At 45.2% G+C, this 24,838-nt stretch overlaps 1 protein-coding gene across 1 annotated transcript in view; it reads left to right on the forward strand.

Moving 5' to 3' along the window:
- Nucleotides 1-24,838, forward strand: part of LOC147102984 (ran GTPase-activating protein 1-like) — a 734,758-nt gene that overhangs the window by 177,793 nt on the left and 532,127 nt on the right. Inside the window, exon 3 of the mRNA XM_085964117.1 lies at nt 20,063-20,122. Within this exon, the coding sequence (XP_085820243.1) occupies nt 20,063-20,122 (60 nt within the window). The remainder of the gene's footprint in view (nt 1-20,062; nt 20,123-24,838) is intronic.

Consider the following 24,838-nt stretch of genomic DNA (forward strand, 5'->3'; position numbering starts at 1 on the left):
CGATTCCTGTGAAATAAGATGGTCAGTGTATGCATTCAATCTAAGCAGCATCGTCTATAGCACTTGCACATGTCTCCAAAACTTATACAGAAAGACTATCTTTAGAAAGGTTTTAAGGTAATGGAAGGCCTGCTCTCACTCAGTTAACGAGGGGAAAATTGGAGTTCTGCCTAATTTGAATTACAAGTACTGCAGTGCTTGCAGTCGACAATGGATATTATGCCCACTTTGGAATCTGATGATCTATTGTTTCATTACAAGTGCAGCATTAATGGACTATTTACAGTAAAACGCATACATGCCATTCATCTCGCAATGAATGGATACAATTGAAAAGTACTTTGTACCCTTGTAATTGCATTTTTGTATAACGTTAATGGTGCGATAGGTTGAATACAGAAGCTATTTTCACAACAGTTAATTAGTGCAGAGGGTGAGGCCAACAGGGTTACAGGAGCTTTAGTGGAATAGAATCAATGACTTGTTTCGTTTTAATTGCGATTGGGGAATAATTGCACAACATGCTGGATCATTTCAGGCCACATTAAATAACAGATACCCGGGAGTGAGTTACAGGCTGGAATCTAATCGAGGGGTTCGGGGGGTTTATATATAGAATTACAGATACCCGGGAGTGAGTTACAGGCTGGAATCTAATCGAGGGGTTCTGGGGGTTTATATATAGAATAACGGATACCCGGGAGTGAGTTACAGGCTGGAATCTAATCGAGGGGTTCGGGGGGTTTATATTTAGAATAACAGATACCCGGGAGTGAGTTACAGGCTGGAATCTAATCGAGGGGCTCGGGGGGATTTATATATAGAATAACGGATACCCGGGAGTGAGTTACAGGCTGGAATCTAATCGACGGGTCCGGGGGGGTTTATATTTAGAATAACAGATACCCGGGAGTGAGTTACAGGCTGGAATCTAATCGAGGGGTTCGGGGGGTTTATATTTAGAATAACAGATACCCGGGAGTGAGTTACAGGCTGGAATCTAATCGAGGGGTTCAGGGGTTTATATATAGAATAACAGATACCCGGGAGAGAGTTACAGGCTGGAATCTAATCGAGGGGTTCGGGGGGTTTATATATAGAATAACGGATACCCGGGAGTGAGTTACAGGCTGGAATCTAATCGACGGGTCCGGGGGGGTTTATATTTAGAATAACAGATACCCGGGAGTGAGCTACAGGCTGGAATCTAATCGAGGGGTTCGGGGGGTTTATATTTAGAATAACAGATACCCGGGAGTGAGTTACAGGCTGGAATCTAATCGAGGGGTTCAGGGGTTTATATATAGAATAACAGATACCCGGGAGAGAGTTACAGGCTGGAATCTAATTGAGGGGTTCGGGGGGTTTATATATAGAATAACAGATACCCGGGAGTGAATTACAGACTGGAATCTAATCTCAGTTGAATATTTGAGTTGGGAATATGTTGCCCACCTGTTGAGTTTTGATGATGTCACAAGGTATGTATGCATGAGGAGATCAGGTGTTCAATTCAAGCTCCTCCATCCAGAATGAACCCACTGACCCCCACCCATGATACACAATCCAACTTTTTAAATGGTTTCATGTTTTTTGCCTCCACTATTCTTTTTGGAAGTCCTATCTACCTATCGATCACTCTTGGTTTGAAGAAGAGTTTCCCATCATCGATCCTAAATATTCTTTAAGCATTTTCATTTAGCTCCAGAGAAATGTACATTGTCACCAGAATTCTACCAGACTGGTGGTGGTGTCATTAAAAGAACAGAGTGAGTATTGGCACCACTGTGTCAACCAGTGAGTTGGAGGCAGGGCGGGACTTACGGCAGAGTCTATTAAAAAAGAAAGACTTGCATTTACATGGAGCCTTTCACAACCACCAGACTTCCCAAAGCACTTTACACCAAGTACTTTTTGAAGTGTAGTCACTGTTGTAATGTAGGCAATGCGGCAGCTAATCTGCGCACAGCAAGCTCCCACAAACAGCATGACCAGATCATCTGTTTTTAGTGATGTTGATTGAGGGATAAATAGTGGCCCCAGGACACCGGGGAGAACGCCCCTGCTCTTGTTCGAAATAGTGCCATGGGATCTTATACCTCCACCTGAGAGCGCAGACGGGACCTCGGTTTAACGTCTCATCTGAAAGACGGCACTTTCAACAGTGCAGCGCTCCCTCAGTACTGCACTGGGAGTGTCAGCCTGGATTTTGTGCTCCAGGGTGGGACTTGAACTCACAGCCTTCATGACTCAGCAGCGAGGGTGCTCCCCGCTGAGACACAGCTAACACAATTTTTAATCAGCAAACAACAGAGTCTTTTTAAACAGCGCCTCTATGAACTACAGCACTCATGAATAAAACTCATGCCAAAACTACAGCAAAGTCTCCCGATATTTCTGCAGCAAAATGCGGTTACATCATTCAAATAACGTGTGTAAAATCAATCCCAGTCACTTACAGCAGTGTGGTCTCCAGGCATGATTGACGGGGGAATTGTCCAATCAGCTCCATTCTGGCCGGGGCTTGTGCTGTCATGATTTGCAGCCTACATTGACGGTTGGAATCACATCACCTGCATGATTCACAAGATCATCATCTTTGGAAATGAATTGCGCACTTACAGAACTTTAAGTCCGAAGTACTTTCCCCCATTACTTCATCCAATCATAGAAGTTTACGGCGCAGAAGGAGGCCATGCAGCCCATTGTTTTTGCACCGGCCAAAGGGGAGCTGTCCGGCTTACTCCCACTCTCCAGCTCTTGGTCCGGAGCCCTTCAAGTCCATATCCAAGTACTGTTTAAATGTGATGAGTGTTTCTGCCTCTCCCACCCTTTCAGGCAGTGAGTTCCAGACCCCCACCACCCTCTGTGTAATAAAAATTCTCCTCCACTCCCCTCGAAACCCTCCACCAATGACTTTAAATCTCTGCCCCCTGGTTCATCATAGAATGCAACAGAATGCTTACACTTGGAAATTTGTGATTATTCAAGCACCTATTAAGAGCCATCGCCAGTTTTACATCACTCATAGTTTTATAATGCATTCGAAATCCTCGCTGCTGCTAAAGCTGCCTTGAATGTAGCTGTGTCTGTCAGCTGTGAAATAGTGTAGCAGTTGGCCATCCATCAGCTTGCTATAATGGAATGCCTGTGAACCAAATTGATGTGGAACATCCTCCTCTTCCTCACATTTTCTCTCCAAACTTGCAACAAAAGACAAGAACAAATTTACTGGCCATTTTTGCTGATTTATGATCATTAATTGTACAAGCGATTTGGCCAGGAATGGTCGGGTTTGTGATTCAGCAGGACCTGTGTTCTCATTATAGAAAGGACATTAAAGCCACAGAGTGCGTACAACATCGATTCACCAGGGATGATGCCAGGTCTGTTCTGAGGATGGAGACTTGAAATACTGCGACTATTTCCAGTGGAGCAGAGAAGGCTAAGAGGAGATTTAATTGAGGTTTTTAATCTTACGAAGGGTTCTGAGGAAGTGAATAGGGAATGACTATATCCTACGCTTGGGAAATCAGTGATAAGGTGCCATGAATTTAAAATCCTCTCTGAGGGTGAGGACAGAGATAAGGAAAAATGTCTTCACATGCAGGGATGTTGGAGCCACAAGGAGTGTTTGAGGAAGAGACCATGATAGCTTTTATGCAAAAGTGGATAAATATTTGAAGCCGCGAAAGACCCAGAGTCATGGGGAGAGCACGGGGTAGCAGGATTAGTTTTGGATTGCTCTAGGGAGGAGCTGTGACAGACACGGTGGCCAAGTGGCCTCCTCCTGTGCAGTAAACCTCTCTGGTTCTTTGACCTCAGCAGCATCATCTCCATGTTCCTTATTGTAATGGCCTGTCGATTTTAGCTTCCTCCCTTTGCACAACTCTATGAAGTAGCAGCACCAAGAGGAAATTGCTTTTCTTGTTTGGAAACGGGGTCACTTTGAAATACATGCTGCCAATCACAGCTGTAGGAGTTCCCCTTGTTCTTAAATAGGTCCGCACCCTCAGCTAGTTTTTTGAAAGGATGTAAAACTCGCTCTCTCTCCCCCCCCACCACCCCCCGCCCCTGCATAATCAGAACTAAAACCGCTTTCTACAAGCATTGCCAAATATTGTTTCTTGTCATTAGCGTAAAGCTTGCTGTGCTAGTATCAGCACTGGTGCTACCATCATTGTGAAATCGGTACCGTTGCACTTTGACTTTCTCAGAATCTCATGGTCGTGTTACAGCCTTATCAATTACAAAGCACTCCGACCAAGCTTCTCCTGGATGTGTATCCCATCTGTGACTTTGTCACTTGTGAGTTATGAGATTCTGCTCTCTTTAAAAAAAAGAAAATAACCCGGGTGTTCAAAAATCAAATCAAATCAAATCAACTTTTATTGTCATTGTTAGTGCACAAGTGCAGTACAACGAAATGTAGGCTTGCGGCTCCCGAGAGTGTACATTTGGATTAAGACATTTAAACATTCAACATACATTTGGCTTGTAGTATATTAACATAAACATAACCATAATAAAGTGCATTGGCAGATGTGCAGGCTTTAGTGTTTATTTGTGGAGTTCAGTTGGATGACAGCCCTGGGAAAGAAGCTGTTCCTAAATCTGGTCGTACGGGTGCGAATGCATCTGTAGTGTCTCCCAGATGGCAGGAGGGCGAACAGACTGTGGCTGGGGTGGGTAGGGTCTTTGATGATGGACCGTGACCTCCGTAGACAGCGTTTCTGGTATATGTGCTCTGTGGTCGGTAGCCGGGTCACCTTGTCGCTTATACTTTGTGAATCAGGACTAGTGTTCAACTTGGTCCACACAACATCAAGACTTGATGGGCAGTTGTTTGAAATTTTAAGAAATAGCCTTCAGGAATCCTCGACTGAACGGATTCCATCTGATCTGATGCTTCATGTACTGTACATTTTTTTTTGCTCTGGTTTCACGTTACCTGACTCTGTTATAAATCATTACTCCAGCACTAATCAGACTGATGTGAGTACACATCTTATTGTAAGTACAGTATGGCATTCTAAATAGCTGATTCTCAGCTATATTGTGATGATTTATAATATGTTTATGTGCTGCCGCTCCAGCTCTCTAAATTGAAAGCTCTGGTTGTAAGTATTATGAATGATGAAATCATAAATCTCAGAGACTTTCTTTTTCATCTGTGGCCAATCATGTATAAGATTATCCATTTTCGAACCCTGCTGGATTTTTTTTTAACCTTCCAGCCTCGGCTCTAATGGGTCTTTCAAGGTTGACTGTAGTTGCAGGGATTTATAAAATTGATTAGTGCTCAAATTAAATTCCTTCAAAAAAGGAGCGTCATGATCTTCACCAAAAAGGTCTTCAGTGGTCACAGTCCCCGCCATGCCTCACTGCTGATCACAATTGATGAGGATGCTGTCAGGTACATGTAGTGTTGTTCCCCAGAACCGAGCAAATGGGTGGATCCTAAGTGCTGCAGTTTAGCTGCCAGTTGAGTTATTTCCTATGTGTGTATGGTTACTGAGGTTTTATTCCAAGTGGCAGCTTTGCAATAGATTAAGGCTTTCAACTTAATAGCATTGTGAGCGACAGCTAAGGAAACAGACCATTCAACCCATCTGGGTTACCCCATTGTTCGGTCCATGTTGCGTGCTCTCACTGGATATCAGTCCTGAACTCTGTTAGAATTGGGGATTTACCCATTTATTTTTTCATTCCGCATCCACTGAATTCTGCTGGTCTTTTCCTTCCATGCTTCCACCTGGAAAGCTGAGCACTGTGGATTCATGAGGCTGGCGCACCCCCACTTGTGTTTTTTTTTCACCTAGCCCACATGAAGCTTCCTGAAGGAATTAGACGTTCAGAATGCTTCTACGGCAGAAGGATCTATATCCTGGAATAAACCTAAAGTAAACGGTTATCCTTACGGAAGTGATGGAAAATGGTTGTGTTTTATTTAGAAGGTGTATTAGTTGATTCAGGGTCCAGAGAAGGCAGGGACAGGGTACTGAATTTGGATGATCAGCCATGATCTCATTGAATGGCGGAGCAGGCTCGAAGGGCCGAATGGCCTACTCCTGCTCCTATATTCTAAATAACAGCTTCAACAGGGAGCTGCATCAATATCTGTTGCGAAGGGGGCTTCCGATTTATAGTGATATTAACAGCACTGCTTTACATCACAGAATGTACCGCACACAGGCAGGCCATTCGGTCCAACTGGTCCATGCCACACGAGCCTCCTCCCACCCCTCTTCATCTCCCTCTATCAGCATGGTGGGTACAGTAGCATAGTGGTTATGTTACTGGGCTAATAATCCAGAGGCCTGGACTAATGATCCCACTACAGCAGCTGGGAATTTAAATTCAGTTAATTAAATAAATCTGGAATAAAAAGCTAGTATCAGTAATGGTGACCATGGAACTACTGGATTGTCGTTAAAAACCCATCTGGTTCACTAATGTCCTTTAAGGAAGGAAATCTGCCATCCTTACCCGGTCTGGCCGATATGTGACTCCAGACCCACAGCAATGTGGTTGACTCTTAGCTGCCCCCTGAAATGGTCTAGCGAGCCGGTCAGTTGTACCAAACCGCTACAAGAAAGAACTTCACCACACGGACTGCAGCGGTTCAAGGCGGCGGCTCACCACCACCTTCTCAAGGGCAATTAGGGATGGGCAATTGCCAGCAACGCCCACATCGCAGGAGCTAATTAAAAAAAAATATCCTTCTAGGGCTTGACTGATTATTTTTTTCTGTGGGGGAATGGAAGGGATTTTGTGTGCCTTAAAGTAAGGATTAACAGATGGGGGTGGGTGATGTGGAGGGGTGGCGAGCAGTGAAGAACCTATGATAAAATAATTATTCATTGACTCAGAATTTTCTGTCCCACACATGATTTTTGAATGATAGTAGGTAGATACCAATCCAAAAGCCAAGTGTCAAATACCTGTTCATCACAAGTCAGTGTCACACTTGCCCCTAATTGACACAAATTTTCATAATGTCAATAAAGGACTTCTGAACAGGTGGGGAATGTCTGTAGCAATTGCGACTGACTGTTATTGATTGAGCGTTGTCAGTCAGCAAGCAACTAATGATTTAAAAAAGGGGAATCCAGAAATTGCTCCAAACGGTTTTTGAAAATTGTTCAGGCCGCCATCTTGTTGTATCACTCAACCGAAGACTTAGTAGTGGGAATAAGATTTTGAACAAAGTTATACAATTCACAAGAAAATGATGAAGCTAAGCTACAGATAGCCTTGGGCCGGCCTTAAGCCTCAGACTTTGCTGCTTCCTTCTGCAAGACAACAGGAGGCGGATCCTCCCTCGGATCTGGCCTTATGACCTGCTCCAGTTCCACTTCACTCGGCTGTCCTTGAGTCAAATCGCAGGGTGGCCTCCTCGAGTGCCAATTGGAGAGGGTTGCCTCACACAGTGTCTGAATCAAAGTGCGCGGCTCAGAGAGGCAAACATGAGGGAGGTAAAGGTTTTTTAATATTTACTTTCTGTAATCTTCGTTTTGAGTTTTTTTTTAGTTGTTGCCAATTTAGGATTGAAAGAAAGAACTAACTTGCATTTCTAGTGATTGTATTTCGAAGTGAATGATTCTGAGAGTTCAGGTCGCCATCTCTGGTTGGATGTATTCCTGGAGGGTTCATCACGTGACCTCCTGCCTCCAACCGCCCAGCCCAGTAAAATAGGCTTTTTCTTTTCTCCTCGTTTCCAATATTTTTATAACTAACAAACAAAAATGTTCAAAAGAATTTTTTTTTAAACACACACACACAATGCCCCTATGATATTTCTCCCATCATGGCTCACAGCAGTGTCCTGGAGATTAATCTTCAGTTCCTGGAGACTCCAGGCCACCCCAGATGGAGTGAGCTGTTCTGATGAATACAAATTAATTTCTAGGTTTTCACGTGTTTGACCAAAAGCATCTCCCCATGGAGTATGCACAACAGGAAAGATATTGAGGCTCCAGAGAGGGCGCAATGCAGATTCGCTGGGATGCTGCAAACACAAATACCGAGAAAGACTTGAAATGAACATAAGAACATTAGAATTAGCAGCAGGGGTAGGATATATGGTCCCTCAAGCCTGCTCCGCCATTCAATGAGATCACGGCTAATCTTCGACCTCAACTCCACTTTCCCGCCCAATCCCCATATCCCTCGATTCCCCTAGAGTCCAAAAATCTATCGATCTCAGCCTTGAATATACTCAACGACTCAGCATCCACAGCCCTCTGGGGCAGAGAATTCCAAAGATTCACAAAAAGTTGGGTCTTTTTTCATTAGAGGATCACAGCGTATGAGACGATATAATAGAAGTGTTTAAAATGATGAAAGGTTGGGACAGGGTCGACAGAAGCAGACTGTTTTCAGTAGTTGAGGGGTCAAGAACAAGGGGCCATCAATGCAAGATTAAAAGTAAGAGATTTAGAACAGAGAGTAGGAGAAACTTCTTCACATAGAGGGTTGTGAGGCTGTGGAATTCACTCCTGGGGTTAGTGGCTGAGGCAGAAAGCGTGCCAACACTCAGGATTAGATTGGAGAGGGGGATGTAGGAAAAGAGGTTGAAGGGATGGGGAAGAGGGCAGGTAAACGTGATTTGCTCTCGGGGAGGGTTGTCACTTCTATGTACTGTATTTGAATTTCTCCTCTCCTTGCCGTACTCTACTCTCCACCCAGCTACTCCACATCCTGGCCTCTGTCCTGGTCTGCCCATGAGCAAATGCCATTGCAGATCTAGTAGTTTTTAAAGAAGTAGTGCCGAATCAAGCCTTTGAGGGTTCCTCCCTCTCACTGCATGGCTGTCAAGTCAGAACGACAAAGGCCTTCTACAGAAAAGAGAGAGAAAAAGAGTGGCAGGCAGCACAGAGGAAGTAAAAAATCAAAGGGAGAGTAAAGAGGGAAGGAAAAGAGATTTAAAAAAATCTAAAGAGGAAACCATGAGAGGAAAAGAAAGGGGTAAAAATAGAAAAGTAAGAGCTACCATTACTATGCCAAGTGTGAGTAACCGTGACTTCCCTCGTTTCTGGCTCCTGGCTACCTTACTGTTACTGTCAAGGTCCACCCCCTCCTTACCTTGCTGTCTAGTTTGCCACACCCAAGTCGGCATCCTACAAATGAAGGGGGTTCCTGGCCAAGGGCAAGCAGCAAGGGCTGCTCCACTACACAGCTGGTCAAGGACAAATAGCGTAAGACACCAAGAGTGACAACAGGGTCGCACCTCCAAGATGATGCAGGACTATTGAAGGAGCCCCAGCATGATGGCCATGGCAGTGTCGAGGGAGCTGCTCAGTCATGCGATTTATATCATTATAGATTATTTGATACAATTTTACAGCTTGTGTTTGGGTTTTATCTATGGCTGGACATATAGGCATTTAAATAGATTATTCATTATTACCCATTACAGTATATACTATTACAGTGGCAGTGATCAGTTGCATACAGCAATCGAAACCACAACCCACCTGATATCGTGTTATTACAGATATTTATACTGACCACTTCAGTTCAGTTGCACTGATCATTTGCTCAGCTGTAGTGACCATTTCAATGGCAGCTCCCCGTTGCAGAAAGACAGTTGTTTCAATGTTTAACATTGTTGCTGTGTGTGACCTGTACGGGTAATGGTATTCCTAATTGTGTTTGACTGGCTAACTGTAAGGGACCTTGGGCCTGATTAACTGTCTGCGTTGCCCAGCACTCACCACCTGACCAGCACTCACCACCTGACCAGTGCTCACCTCAATGCTGGTTTTGGGCCCAGAGCAATAAATGGAAAAAAAAACCAAAAGCACCGATATTCTTCTCGTAGCGCTAACATTCTGAGCAGCACATTGGAGAAGAGTGTTCTTTAACCTTTCGCCTGTGAGCAACGCCAGAGGAAATCCAGTAACATTCATAAAAATCCTGTGTCTGTCTGATGTAGAGTTATAGGGCTGGATTTTGCCAGGCCCGAGGAGGCGGGAATGGAGGCGTGTGGGGTGTTAAAATTGCAAAAAGTGGCGGGGGGGCCTGACCCTGCCTCCATCCCGCCTCCAAGCAATTTTCCCAAATGCGTGGTTTCTGATCCCATTTCCGTCCCGCCTCCAGGAGGCGGGATAGGCCCTTAAGGCCCTTAACAACCACTAAATTGCCTCTATAATCCCATTTTGAGAGGCCTTTCCGATTTTAACACGTTTCCCACATGATTCACGTCTCCTCTGAAACACGACGGTGAAACCTGGCGGGAGCACAATTGGATTGCTGACTATCAGCTGCAGCTCCTCCATTAAATAGGAGATTTGATCAGCCATCATTTGCAGGTGGCAGGACTTTGTTGTCTCAGGTCTGGGGGAACTTTTAGCAGGCATAACCATAGTTGTGGAAGTTTGGAGCCTGACACCCATCTCCAGTGTGATCTCCTGGGAAACCCCTCTCGCCACCTTGACTGAGCGCTTCCTCAACTGAGGTATATACCAGAAGCATGGAAACTATTTATTTCCTTTCCTCCTGGACATCAGATTTGGATGAAGACCAGCCGTGGCAGCAGCAGAACCATGAACAGCAGCAGCACCAACAGCAGCAACAACAACAGGAGCACCAAGCTGCTGCTCACCCACCTGAAACTGCACAGGCCAGAAGGCGCCAGCGCGCAACCACATTGCTGCCCGGTATGCAAGGGACGCACTCATCTTGGCCAGATTTGCTTAGCCTAGCCAATCAAGCACTTTTGCCTCGCAGCTTCTTACCAGAGCATCGGCGATGGCCAAGAACCAGTGGATTCCTATCACTCTGACCACCATACTGACAATTGCAAGTAACCCTAAGCCTTCAATGTGGAAGTCCCATTTGCGAAATGACACCACCACAACTGCAACAGTTGCCATCAGAATTTTTATTTACAATAACCACCTGATGGCATTTCAAAATTAAACATAACATTACACCCATGTGACTACACTTGTGACTATTTGTGCAGTAGCTTTCTCTTACGCGTGCTCCTACGTGGTGCTTCCCCTGTGGCTTCAGCAGAAGTGGGGGCCCCTTGCTCACTTTCTTGCCGCTTCTGTCTCGACACCTTTGGCGGGCGTCCTCTGGGATTGCGAATCTGTGAGGGCTCGTCAACAGTCTGCTGCTCCTGCGGCTGTGCAGGGGTTGAGACGCCGATCTCAGTTGGGTGGGGCTCTGACCGAGGGCTCTGCAGTGGCATGGTCGTGTGAGCGCTTGGAGAGGAGCCCCCATTTCCTTGATGTCTGCCACCAACTTCCCTCATAGGTCAGGTCCCCCTCGGTGCTTGCAAGTGGCTTGAGAGCACCTTGCTGCACATCAGGGGGGCCATGGGGACCCGGATCTGCACTGGCAGTCTGACTCAGAAGGACTTCCATGAAGCTCTGGTTTCTCTGTTCAATAGCTGACCATCGCTCCTCCAGAGATGTCAGTCTATTCTGAACACTCATCATGTTTTCCTCACTCCGGCGACTTACTGCCTCCATGGCCGTAGCCAGCCTTTCCATGGAGGTTGCCATCCTTTCCGTGGTGCTGCCTTCATGCGCCAACGCCTCCACAAAGGCTCTGCTCATGTTCGCGATGGACTCCTCCATTCGCTCCACACTCGCAGCGACCCTGGAGACAAAACCTGCCAGAGACTCCTGCACCTGTTCCTGGAGTTCCAGCACCGCTGTTCTTCTGGATGAACCCAGAGGCAGGGGGTCGACATGCAGCTGAGCTGGCAGAGCCCTGCGCCCTCCGACGAGGACTCTCCACTGCTGTCCGTCTCCACAATCTGCTGATGCTCACTTGTGAGCTGTGATACACCAGGTGACAACACTACTCTATCTCGCGATGGTCCCACCGAGGTGTGAGTGTCTGCGCTGGTGCTGGGTGCGCTGAATTCTGCTGACACTGTGCCCTCAGAGGTTGCAGCTTCCTCTGAGGAGTCTGGATGCTCAGGCTCTTCCTCCTGGACAGTGGGGACGGGTGCTGTCGATGGTCTGTGGGGGAGTAAAGGAAAGAGTCAGAGATGTGATGCCAAGGTTACATGCACATTGCATATTGCAGATGATCATAAGTCCATCTGTTAGAGCTTCAGAATCATTATCAGCGACTCATGCAATGTCATCGAGAGAGATGGAAAACTATTCTGTCACCAGCTTTCTCTGATGCACTCGTCTGTCCGTCCCCCACTTGTGCATCGTCCTCCACTCCCACAATCTCCAGGACCGCCTCCTCCCAGGGGGTGAGCTGGGCTACTGAGGGTGGCCCTCCTCCTGTCCTCGCTCTTTCCCTCTTATTGTGAGCTCTCTTTTCCTGCAATGAGGGAGACAAGTGGAGTTTGAGTGAGAATGAAGGAGTGAGTGTAGAGAATCCATAGCATAGATGCTTAGGAGACAAAGATGGAGTGAGGTGGCAAGACCAAGGGCCCTCCCTGTGTTTTGTAAGTTGTTTTCATAGCATTACGGTGATAGGGAGTGTGAGGGCTGCATAGTCGAATAGTTAGGTGAATGTGACCATAGAGAGAGAGGGAATGGGTAAGGGTGCATGGATGTCAGTGTCAAGTGGGATGTGGAGGAAGAGATTGCTAAAGCTGAGTGCTGGTGAGGAGAGGCAATGGGGATCAGATTAAGGGTGATGGGAAATTCATACTCACTTTTCCAGTGCGCAGAAATCATGAAACCTCTTCCTGCACTGCAGCCAGATTCTGCACCTCCTGGGCCACCTGGATGCACACAGCCTTCGTTTGCTGGGGAGGTTTCTTCCTCCCTGAAGAAGGGAAGAGCACCTCTTTATTGGCTCTTGCTCCCTCCACCAAAGCTTGCAGGGCGATGTCATCAAACCCGGGAGCAGACCTAGGTCTCCTGCTGCTCATTCTGCCTCCAGGTCCCTCTCACTGCAAAGGCCAAAAGGTTGGCAGTCTGCAGAAGAAGCAAGGCTTCTTGCAGACCTTAAATGCAGCAGCAATGATGACTCATCGGAGGTGAGTTTCAGACTGAAAAAACGAATTGGGCCATGGGTTCCCACACGCTGGAACTCAATTGCCCAATTATGTGAAAATCGCATCAATCTCCCACATCGATTTGGAATCGGGTGGATAACACGAAAAGCGGATGACACGACCCCAGCCCGCCCCAGTGACAAAATCCAGCCCATAGAGTCTCTTCCACTGATCACATTGCAGAACTTGTGATCACACTGGGCTGAGCTACACACCAGAAGCAGGGAGAGGTTAGAGCCTGACCAGCTCAATCTGTGAGCAGTGCCACAGGACGTTGGCTAGATATTAATGTGCTTTATCATGTCATAAATTGATGTGTGCTGAATACCGGTCCTTTTTATATGAATTCTTGGGATGTGGGCGTCGCTGACGAGGCTGGAATTTATTGCCCATCCCTAGTTGCCCTGTGCTCGCTGGGCCACTTCAGAGGGCCGTTAAGAGTCAACCACGTTGGTGTGAGGACTGGAGTCACATATAAACCAGACCGGGTAAGGACGGCAGATTTCCTTCCCTAAAGGACATCAGTGAACCAGCTGGGTTTTTATGACAATCCAGTAGTTTTTTTATTTCCAGATATTTTTAAACTGAATGGAAATTAAATTAAATTCACGTTCTACTGGATTATTAGTCCAGCCCTCTGGATTACTAGTCCAGTAAAATAACCATTACACCACTGTGCCCTGTGTATATTCTGATGCTGACACTTCTTCCAAATTTAAATCCTCACACTGCCTCAGATTCCTCCCGTTCTGTATGAACTGTACTATTTTCTAGGAATATGCAGTCCTGTATTTTCTTACAGGCTTGCTTTAATTAAGTACATCGTGATTTTTGGTGTTCAGTCTGGACCCATATAAGGTCAGTGAGGCAAAGCAAGCAAGCAGGCTGGATATGAACTGAGAGTTGCTGTTTCCCTAAACTGAATCAAACTGTGCTGTGCACATCACAGTGTCTATATTATTAAAACAAAAGTTCCCCTGGAATGATTTCAAAAGTGTAATTTTATGTGAACATCATTAGCAAGTGTTCGAGCTTTCCTCTCATTGTTCATGAAGTTACAGGAAGTCCTTGATTTCATTAGGTCCTTGTAATCACTCCTACTTGCCCATTATTCTATATATAAACCATGTTAAATTATAAAATGAATGCAGCAGAGCATATTATCCCATTGTATAACATTAACAATTCAGATTTGTTTTACTGTTAGCTTGTCATCCAATAAATTTAAGCCCAATAAAACCATTTTCAGAATTATAGAGTGAAAGTGATGGGAACAAGGCTGGCAAGATAAATTGTATGAAGAGAGATTGATGGGGAGAGGACTTCACCTCTGATGGCTTCCTGGGTAGATGCATCATTCGGGTACCGAGACATTTGGACCAGGAAGATTCCACGTTTCAATGCCAGTCTCTGTTGGGCTACCTGATCTAAATCAGTGCAGTGTTGGTGTGCTGGAATTCGACTTGGGGCAGGGAAAAATCGGGCAGAGTTCCGTTTAATGGAAATCTAGTGAGATCCTGCTGAAAAGTAGTCACGTGGAGTTTGGTGAAGACAGGATTGGACTGTGATGTTTTCCACATTCGAATATGGTCAAAGCTGGCATTTATTGCACATACCTAGTTGCCCTCGAGATCATAGGAACACAAGGAGGCCATTCAGCCCCTCGAGCCTGCTCCGCCATTCAATGAGATCATGGCTGATCTGGTGGTGGTGGGCCTTCTTCTTGAACCACTGCAGTCCGTGCGGTGATGGTGGGAGGTAGAAACGTCCAGGATTTTGACCCAGTGACGATGAAGGAACGGTGATATATGTTGACGCCAGGATGGTGTGTGAAAGAATGTGATGGTGCTCCCGTGATATTGTTGCTGCTGTCCTTCTTGGTGGTGGGAGATGCTTTTGCAGCAACTTGGATGAGCTGATCGTGTTGGGGGCCTGTAGGCCAGGAAAACCAATGTGTTATGGAAAGAAGAATAACGGGGAGAAAGCGGGAGGGGAGGGGGGAGTCTGGGGATCCAAATTACTCCGCTGAACGTGTTGGGCGAGTGAGTCACCACCAGGCACAGATAGCTGTGAAGTCCAGGGTAAAAAGCAGATTACGGATGCTGTGGAAACCTGACTAACCGATGTGAAGATCCACCTAGTTCTCAACACACCGTGCAAAAGCCAATCTTACTTCCAGCCCCACTTGTTGAGAATGGGTCAGGTGAGCACCAATCTTCCCAGTAAACTGCGCTTTGTTCTGCGCAGCCTGTTTCTTTACTGCATGGCCGCACACCTTAGCGGGAACACTGGTGACCACCTGACTTCCCTTTCTGGCCCCCATGTTAGCTGACATTGTAAAAAAATTCCCTTTCCTAGCCTTCCTTGTTGGGTTTAGGATAATCCTGATCCTTTACTTTAATACAAGCTCATGGACTCAAGAGATAGAGAGACCTCTGATTAAGAATCTTTATTTATCAATAAACGACTACAAACCCAGCACAGGCAGTACTTATGAGACTGACGTCAATTATATTCACAAGTAACGAACTCGTCGGGCCTTGTGAACCGTGGCCTCTGACCACTTACAGTAGTCTCATCAAAACTATTTTGAGTTTCTAAAGTACACCAGTGTATTGTACCTTTATACCGTTAATTACATAAGGTAAGCATGCTGATAGTGCGTATAGTTGGTATGTGAGTACAGTAAACTCTTTCTTATCCGGCACCCATGGGACCAGGTTGGTGCCGGTTGATGAAACATTCTGGATAACAGAGAGGTAGACCTACCAAGGCAATTTTTAACACAAACAAAAATAAAAAATCAAGAAATGTACTGTGTAATTGGGTACTCACCTACAGAATGTTCCATTAAATGTATGGTAGAATCAGCAAGATTACCGGTTATTGAGGTGTTGTTTTGTGTTTATTTTGCCGGTTATTAAAGTATTCCAGATGAGTAAAGTGCCGTTTAAACAAGAGTTTACTGTACATAAGGTTAATGCTTCTGCGCGCTAGTGGTTACACAAACCACTTCCCCCTTTCATGCTTGCTCATTATAGCAATACCGCCTGTTTATTATTCTCTGGACATTACATGTGCATGATTAGCCAAGGCCATCCTTCAGAATCCTCACTTCCTTATCTCTTTTTTAGATTTTTATTACAATGAAGCCTTTCTCTATTCACACTCCCAAAACCTCCACTAGACATCTGGGTGCCTATCCAACAATTCACATTCCGCTCTCAGGCCATCCTACACCTACCCTTGCTCTTGTATCTCTGTATGACCAGAGTGTGATTTAATCCAATGTATCCCTTACCACTATCATAGCCTACCCTACCTATATGCTGCAGATGATTCTACCTGGCTTTCTGGTCCTTGCACCCCTCCCTTTCAAAATCGCCATCATCTCCCGGTTTCTCAACAACCTGCCGTCGAGCACTCTGTCCAAAGTCCTTGAACACGTTACGCCTTCCAAATCCGAGCCTAACTTTCCCGCAACTTCAAGTTAAAATCTTTCCAATCAGGTTTCTGTCCCTGCCACAACACTGAAACGGCCCTAATGGAAGTACCAAACTCCATCCTCCGTGACTGTGGTACATTTTCCCTCCTTGTCCTCTTGAACCCTCTGCAGCCTTTGACTAGGTCGACCACACCATCCTCCTCCAGCACCTCTCCAAGAACAACTTCTGCGTACCCGTCACTCTTGTCTTTGGTCCAAGTCCGCTAACATCCACAGATTTTAAATTCTTCTCCCTGTGTTTAAATCCCTCCATGGTGTCTCCTCTTCCTATCTCTGTAATCTCCTCCAGCCCTACAACCATTCGTATGACTCCAGTCTCTTGTGCATCCACCCCCCCCCCCCACCCCCCATGCTCCACCATTGGCAGCTGTGCCTTCAGCCACTTCCTCTGGAAACCCCTCCCTAAATCCCTCCGCCTCTCCACCTCATTCTCTTCCTTTAAGACCCTCCTTAAAACTCACCTCATTGACCACGCTTTTGGTCATCACTCCTAATATTGCTTTCTTTCGCTCATTGATATCTAATTGTGCTTCTGTGAAGCAGCTTGAGATGTTTTTCTAAATTAAAAGTTGTAAATTCTGGACACCGCACTTTAGGAAGGATGTAAAGGTCTTGGAGAGGGTACAGAAAAGATTTACAAGAATGGATCCAGAGATGAGGGTCTTCAGTTACGTGGACAGACTGGAGAAGCTGGGGTTGTCCTCCTTAGAGCAGAGAAGGTTGAGAGAAGATTTGATAGAGGTGTTCAAAATCATGAGGGGTCTGGACAGAGTAGATAGAGAGAAACTGTTCCCATTGGCAGAAGGGTCGAGAACCAGAGGATACAGATTTAAGGTGATTGGCAGAAGAACCAAAGGCGACATGAGGAAAATCGTTTTTATGCAGCAAGTGTTTCGATCTGGAATGCACGGCCTGAAAAGGTGGTGGAGGCAGACTCAATCGTGGCTTTGAAAAGGGAATTGGATAAGTACCTGAAGGAAAGAAATTTGCAGGGCTACGGGGAAAGGGCGGGGGAGTGGGACTAACTGAAGCGCTCTTGCAGAGAGCCGGCAAAGACTCGACGGGCCAAATGGCCTCCTTCTGTGCTGTAACCATTCTCTGATTCTAAATAAGGGAGCTAGCAGATCAGTACCAACATTCCATGATCAGAATGATGCAGGCATCAGTGTAAAAAGCACGTATTGACTACCTTGTTATGACAACTGTACAATGACTGTTGACTGAGAGGCTGGTGCACTGTTGATTTTACTCAGTATGTGTATTACACATTCTCGCTCTCTGCGGAGTCTAACAACATTTTTACATCCAAGGATTTGTTAAATTTAAATTGTACCATGTAGATACAAAGTGGTTTTAAATAGTCTATTCTGTAGCCTTCACTTCTGACATCTAAAGTGGTCTATGTGTAGATATGACTGCTAGCTACTTTCTTTGTACATAATATTTTTAACAAACTTGAGCTGGAATGGTCTGACACGGTTCCAAACATTAATACACACGTACATTGCAATTTCAGAATATGAAATAGGATAGAGCTATGTTGAGGGATTCAGGTAGAAAAATGCAGGTTATGGGAAAGGGATTAAGCTGGGCTGATGAATGCTTACAAGGTGGAAATTGCAATGTGGTGTAGCACCGATTTGTGGTGCAGCTCAAACTGCCAGATGATCACCTCAGACAGATAGTTTACATTGTGACCAGCGATGGATCCATTACTAAAATTCTACTTCGACTGCTTCAGGCAGCTCTTGATATGTTGGGAGATTGGGCTTATGACTGGCAAATGATGTTAAATTTGGAAAAGTGCAGTGTTATACACATGGGCAGGGTGAATGCTCAACATACATACACCCTTCAGGGAATAGCATTAAAGAAGGTAGAGTAAGAAAGAGATCTGGGCGTTCAGCCACCCAGGGGCGATCTCTTAATTTAAAAAAAATGTTGATGGGAAGCCCATGAACATGTTGAGAGTTGCCATCAGTAGCATTGTTGGAAGTGGAGCAGGACTGCTTCATTTAGCATTTCTATTCAGACACTCTCTTCTACATATTGACCTATCCAAAACATGCGAAACTCACTGACAGACAGAAACCAAATTAAATAACAGGTAATACTGGGATATCGCAATGATGGACAGTCCTAACGGAAAGCTAATGCTAGTCTACTACCAGAGATGGTAGAAAGCTGTCATAGCTGAGCTTGGAAAGGATGATTCCTTCATAAGCAGCTTACCAGATAGTAAAGTCAGCAGTGTGTCTTGATTACTACCAGTGCTTGGCCTATTGTAGCTGCAGCCTATTTTGAAGCTGGGAGTCTGCGCTGCAGGAGTTTTTGGGGGTGCAGAGAGGGTGTAGTTGGGTATATAAGGCAAGAGCCAGTGAGTTCTAGGGAGGACAGGAAAGGGGTATGCGAAAGGCTAAGTGCTGTTGTATTCTGACCACCAATACTATTTATTAGTAAACACCTCCGTTCCACATGCAATCATACCTGGAGTTTCTTCAGCAATTGGAGACTCTCTTACCTCTGTGCATAGGCTTTCGCATTCAATAAAAATGATCCATCTGTCTATCTATAAGATATAGCTATATATCTATCTACTAGCTGATCTCCTGTGGTATTGCATGTGGAAAGTGTAAAGCAGGGTTAGAGGGTGGGGGATAATGGGACCAGGGCATGTTGATGGAATGCCTCCCTATTTTAAAGTCATGCATTTTGTTATTTTTCTATTTCCATTAACATTTCTTATGCGCATTTACAATGGCTATGTAAACTTGTCACACTGTAATTACAGCCCCCTGCCTGTGGTGGCGCTGCAGGAGACTCAAGCGTGACAAGCTTGGGAAGCAGTTTTTATTATAAATGTGGACCAACAAATTTATAATGGAAAAAGTTGACAGGAGTTCTGTACAGATGAAGAATTTTTACATCATATCTGTATCTATCTGGGCATTTCTGTAAAAAAAATTCACAGCAAGTAGAAAGGCGAGCTTGCTGTTTTGATTGCAGCAGTTTCAGTCTGCTTGACAGTCTGCCTGATGACCTACTGGCAGCACGCACTGAGAATCATATTGAGCCATTCTATCACTTGCTAGATTGTGTTGGGGGAGGAGAAGGAGTGAAAGGTTCCCCAACAGTAGATTTGTAAAATAGTGTTCACTCTGCTAAATACACAGTGGCTGGTGGGGAGGGGGAGAGCAGTTGATGTACAGTAATCTTGGACCTCTTCTACTTGCTTCACGTACATACTGTAAACCGGCTTTGCTAGATACCCAAGACACTTGAAGTAGCTGCACCAGTATTTGAGAGCAGGGCCAAGCTCTACTGGCAGTGGAGCAACTTGTACTCATTTCTCAAGCACCTGTGCTGGGGGCTGTGGTGTTTGTCTCCTGTGGAAAGGATCGACGCAATAAAATCAAAGGATCTATCTATCCAGCAAAAATGTCCATTCAGAGTTCTTACTACATGGGAAGGTCCTTTAACGTGTATTTAGTCTTTGCGCGTTCATGCAGAGACACTAGGAATTCTTTTACACATAATTCCTTTGATAGTTACGTTTTACTTTCTCTTCACAGAGGGTTTACTGGAACGATATGTTCACAGGTCGACTGCGTTGTGAGATTCCACCAGCACTGGTAAGTAGGTCTTGATCACTTCCCTCTTCCTCACTCCTGAGTATTTATTTTTGCAGGAGAGTCAGGGGGTGGGGGGTGGGTTGGGGTGAGGGATCTGCTTTCACAAAGACCAGCCTTCGGTCCCGGAGAGTGGGGGAAAAGGAAATTGGAGAGCTCCAGCACCTGTCTGTAGTATAGTGGCTGTCATTACTCTGGATGTGCCTCGAGAGGATGTCCTTTTGCTGCACCTGTTCATGGTAATGACTGGTTTTAATCATTTCTAAGTTGTACAGTGCAGGGAAAGTGAATCGTTCACTCAAATGATATGAATTTAAGAATGTAGCAATGAGAAAAGGTCATTCAGGTCTCCAGGGCTCCATCTAACCACTTCTCATCTATGGGGAAGTTATTCTTTGTTTTAAGTTTATAAACTAATCCTGTTCTCTGATCCTACCTTTGCACAAAATTTCTCTCCACCTACAACTTCTTGATTCCCTTCATTATATTAACAACTCCAATCATGTTCTTCTTCCCAAATCATCACTTCTAATGAAAATGGATTTAAATTCCTCAGTCCCTTTATAGTTCAATGATATAAAGGCTGAAATCTTACTTTTCCCCATTCTCTGTGTCCATAGCTTCTATCTCTTTTCTGTAACTACAGTGGCTTCAAATGAGTACAGAGATATGCATGTGGTCTCATTATCCTTCACGTACTTGGACTCTTACTCGTATACACCCCAACATTTGATTTGCCTTTATGACACTGTCAGTATTTGGTTAGCCATTACAGCTAGTCCTCTCTGGATTTATCTTACTGAACAAAATACCATTTATTGTCCAATCACATTTGTTATTTTTACTACACCATTCAAAATTGCACCTCATTTGCAATGTATCTGCCCAGTTACTCAGTCTCTTTAGAATACTTTGTATTTTCCACACAACTTGGCATCACCTGTAAAAGTAGACGCTTGAATTTGAATGTGTTCATCGAGATTATTCTTGAGTGTTACGAGTAGCAGAGGTGCCACGATTGATGCCTTCCATACTCCACTAGCCACTGCTGGCCATTGGAACTTCTACCATGGTCTTTTGTTTCCTAGTATCTAACCAAATTCCCAATTTCCTGATTCCTGTGTCACCCCAAGAGTTTTTGCTTAACTCTCAAGTCTCCTCTGCGGCACCTTGATGAATACCTTCTGAAAGTCAAGCTGCAGAACATCCAACAATCCTGTTGAATCCCCAAAAGGAAGTTTAGTAGTTCACTTGGTTGTGCATGGGTCCATCTGAACTGTAGATAAACTGGGTAAGTTAAATTATATCTGCTGCAATAGAAGGGCATGCCAAGTTGTGCTGAAGACGGAGAAGCCACGGCCATTTTCCCAGCGTTGCAAGTGAGTGCAGCAGCCTTATGAATGCCACGCATTGGTTGATGAGTGCAAATGTGTTAACCTTTCGGCTGTCTGCATTGTAATATTACCCGTTGTAGCCTGGCAGGGCTCACGGTGGAAACATTCTGGCCTTGTTGGTTTTAGTGCTTGAGATTGGCTGACACTCCTCTGTCACCTCGTTAAATGGTCTCCTTCCTAACGAGAATAAATCAGCAGTCAGGAGAATAAAGCCAAGGTTTTCATTTTAAATTATTGACTAATTTGTGCAATAAAATAGCTCTGAAGGAGTGAAACCAGAGATAATATGGATCTACTACAATTACCCTGCCCTGATGGATAATGGCACATACAGACTTCATTAGACTTGTCGCGGATGATTGAACAAGGGATTTATCCAGCCTTGCTTTATGTGTCCTGTTAGGCACAGGTCGGTACTGTTCCTTGATTGATGCTCGAGCTGCAATGTCTGAATGGCAAAGGAAGGGAATCCGTTCTCCTGGGTGAAGCTCCAGTGCATGGGTCAGCAGAAGCTAGTCTCCGGCGGAGAGTCCCAACACTCAAATTCTGCGGCTAATGCTTTATATTTACAGTCAAAGCACGCTAACATTTCAGATGAGCTCTTCATCATGAGTTCTGATGCAGGGCCCCACCTGGAACATGAGCCCACCTGGAACATGAGCTCACCTGGAACATGAGCCCCACCTGGAACATGAGCCCACCTGGAACATGAGCCCACCTGGAACATGAGCTCACCTGGAACATGAGCCCACCTGGAACATGAGCCCACCTGGAACATGAGCCCCACCTGGAACATGAGCCCCACCTGGAACATGAGCCCACCTGGAACATGAGCCCCACCTGGAACATGAGCCCACCTGGAACATGAGCCCACCTGGAACATGAGCCCCACCTGGAACATGAGCTCACCTGGAACATGAGCCCCACCTGGAACATGAGCTCACCTGGAACATGAGCCCACCTGGAACATGAGCCCCACCTGGAACATGAGCTCACCTGGAACATGAGCCCCACCTGGAACATGAGCCCACCTGGAACATGAGCCCACCTGGAACATGAGCCCCACCTGGAACATGAGCCCACCTGGAACATGAGCCCCACCTGGAACATGAGCTCACCTGGAACATGAGCCCCACCTGGAACATGAGCCCACCTGGAACATGAGCCCACCTTACCCTTTCAGATGCCGATTGACCTGCCATGTGCTTCGACTATTTCCACATTTCCAGCACGCTCACAGTTTGATATTCAGTGCTCTGATTTATTTACATTTTGAATCTTCTCCCCCCGTATCATCATCTTCGTAAAACCAATCTAAAATGGTGTCATCCACTCTCCAGGACATGCATGGAAGTGATGCAGATTATGAAATCTCAGGGATTTTTGTTGGGTAAGGGTATTAAGGGTTATGGAAGCAAGGTGGGTAGATGGAGTTAAGATACAGATCAGCCGTGATCTAATTGATTAGTGGAACAGGATCGAGGGGCTGAATGGCCTCCTCCGGTTCCTATGTGCATTTGCTGCCTGAAGGTGAAGCTAATAAGTTAAAATATTACATTAAATTAATATTTTCGAGAAGGGCTCCCCAAAGAGAAAAAGAGTAAGTTGCTGTCAAATTTCTGCAGTACACTCTGTGCCTTGGCGGATTTTGAAGTCAATGTGGCAGAGGTTACTTCAACTTAGAGACTTAAGTATAAGCACATCTGTGGGCCAGATGATGTCCTAGGGTTCGGAAGGAGACTGAGGAGAAGGTTTGCAGGGCAATGGCTATGGTTCTGAAGGAATCAGTCGGACTCCTGAAAGAGTTTCCTGGAAGGAAAGAAATTTAATGCCTATATTTAAAAAAGACTACTCTGACCCAGATAAATAGAGAGGCCCATTAGACTAGAATAAATAACAGGTATACTAATGAAAACTATTCCAAGAGATAAATTGCAGGGAGTACCTGTATATGAGGAACATAGGGAAGGAGGCCATTCAGCCCCTCAAGCCTGTTCTTCCATTCAGTTAGATTATGGCTGATCGGTACCTCCGCTCCATTGATCCATATCCCTCGCTACCCATACCTAATAAAAATCTGTCCATCTCGGTCCTGAACATTTCAATTGACCCCCAGTATCCACAGCCTTTTGGGGGAGGGAAATCCAGATTTCCACTACCCTTTGTGTGAAAAAGCACTTCCTCATTTCACTCCTAAACGTTCTAGCTTCAATGGGACAAATGGGCCGTTCTGCTCCTCGACTTGTCTTGTTACTGAAATATAATGCAGCACAGAAGGAGGCCATTCAGCCCATCGTGCCTGTGCCGGCTCTTTGAAAGAGCTCTCCAATTAGTCCCATTCTCCTGCTCTTTCCTGCTTGTCCTGCAAAGCTATCCTTTACAAATATATTACAGGGTAAGACTGTAGAAAAGCAGTGGCAAACATTTAAGGAGATATTTCATAACTCTCAGCAAAGATATATTCCAGTGAGAAAGAAAGACTCTAAGAGAAGGATGAACCATCCATGGCTAACTAAGGAAGTAAAGGATGGTATCAAATTGAAAACAAAAGCATACCATGTTGCAAAGAATAGTGAAAGGCCAGAGGATTGGGAAATTTTAAAAACCAGCAAAGGACGACTAAAAAAATGATAGAGAGAGAAGATAGCTTATGAGAGTGAGCTAGCAAGAAATATAAAAACAGACAGTAAGAGCTTCTATGGGTATATAAAAAGGAAGAGAGTAGCTGAAGTAAATGTTGGTCCCCTAGAGGATGAGTCTGGGGAAGTAATAATGGGAAACAGGGAAATGGCGGAGACTTTGAACAAATATTTTGTATCAGTCTTCACAGTAGAAGACACTAAAACCATCCTAATAATGGATAATCAAGGGGCGATTGGGGTGGGGGGGGGAACTCAAAACAATCACTAGCGCTAGAGAGAAAGTACTAGGCAAACTAATGGGATTAAAGGTGGACAAGTCCCCTGGACCTGATGGCCTGCATCCGAGAGTCTTAAAAGGTGGCTGCAGAGATAGTGGATGCATTGGTTGTAATCTACCAAAATTCCCTGGATTCAGGAGAGGTCCCAGCGGACTGGAAAACCACAAATGTAACGCCCCTATTTAAGAAAGGAGGGAGACAGAAAGCAGGCAACTATCGACCAGTTAGCCTAACATCTGTCATTGGGAAAATGCTGGAGTCCATCATTAAGGAAGTGGTAGCAGGACATTTAGAAAATCATAATATAGTCAAGCAGAGTCAGCATGGTTTTATGAAAGGGAAATCATGTTTGACAAATTTGCTGGAGTTCTTTGAGGATGTAACGAGCAGGGTGGATAAAGGGGA

This window comes from Somniosus microcephalus, chromosome 21, assembly GCF_052327205.1.
Source record: "Somniosus microcephalus isolate GS21.2 chromosome 21, FLI_Smic_1.0, whole genome shotgun sequence".
NCBI classification, from domain to species: domain Eukaryota; kingdom Metazoa; phylum Chordata; class Chondrichthyes; order Squaliformes; family Somniosidae; genus Somniosus; species Somniosus microcephalus.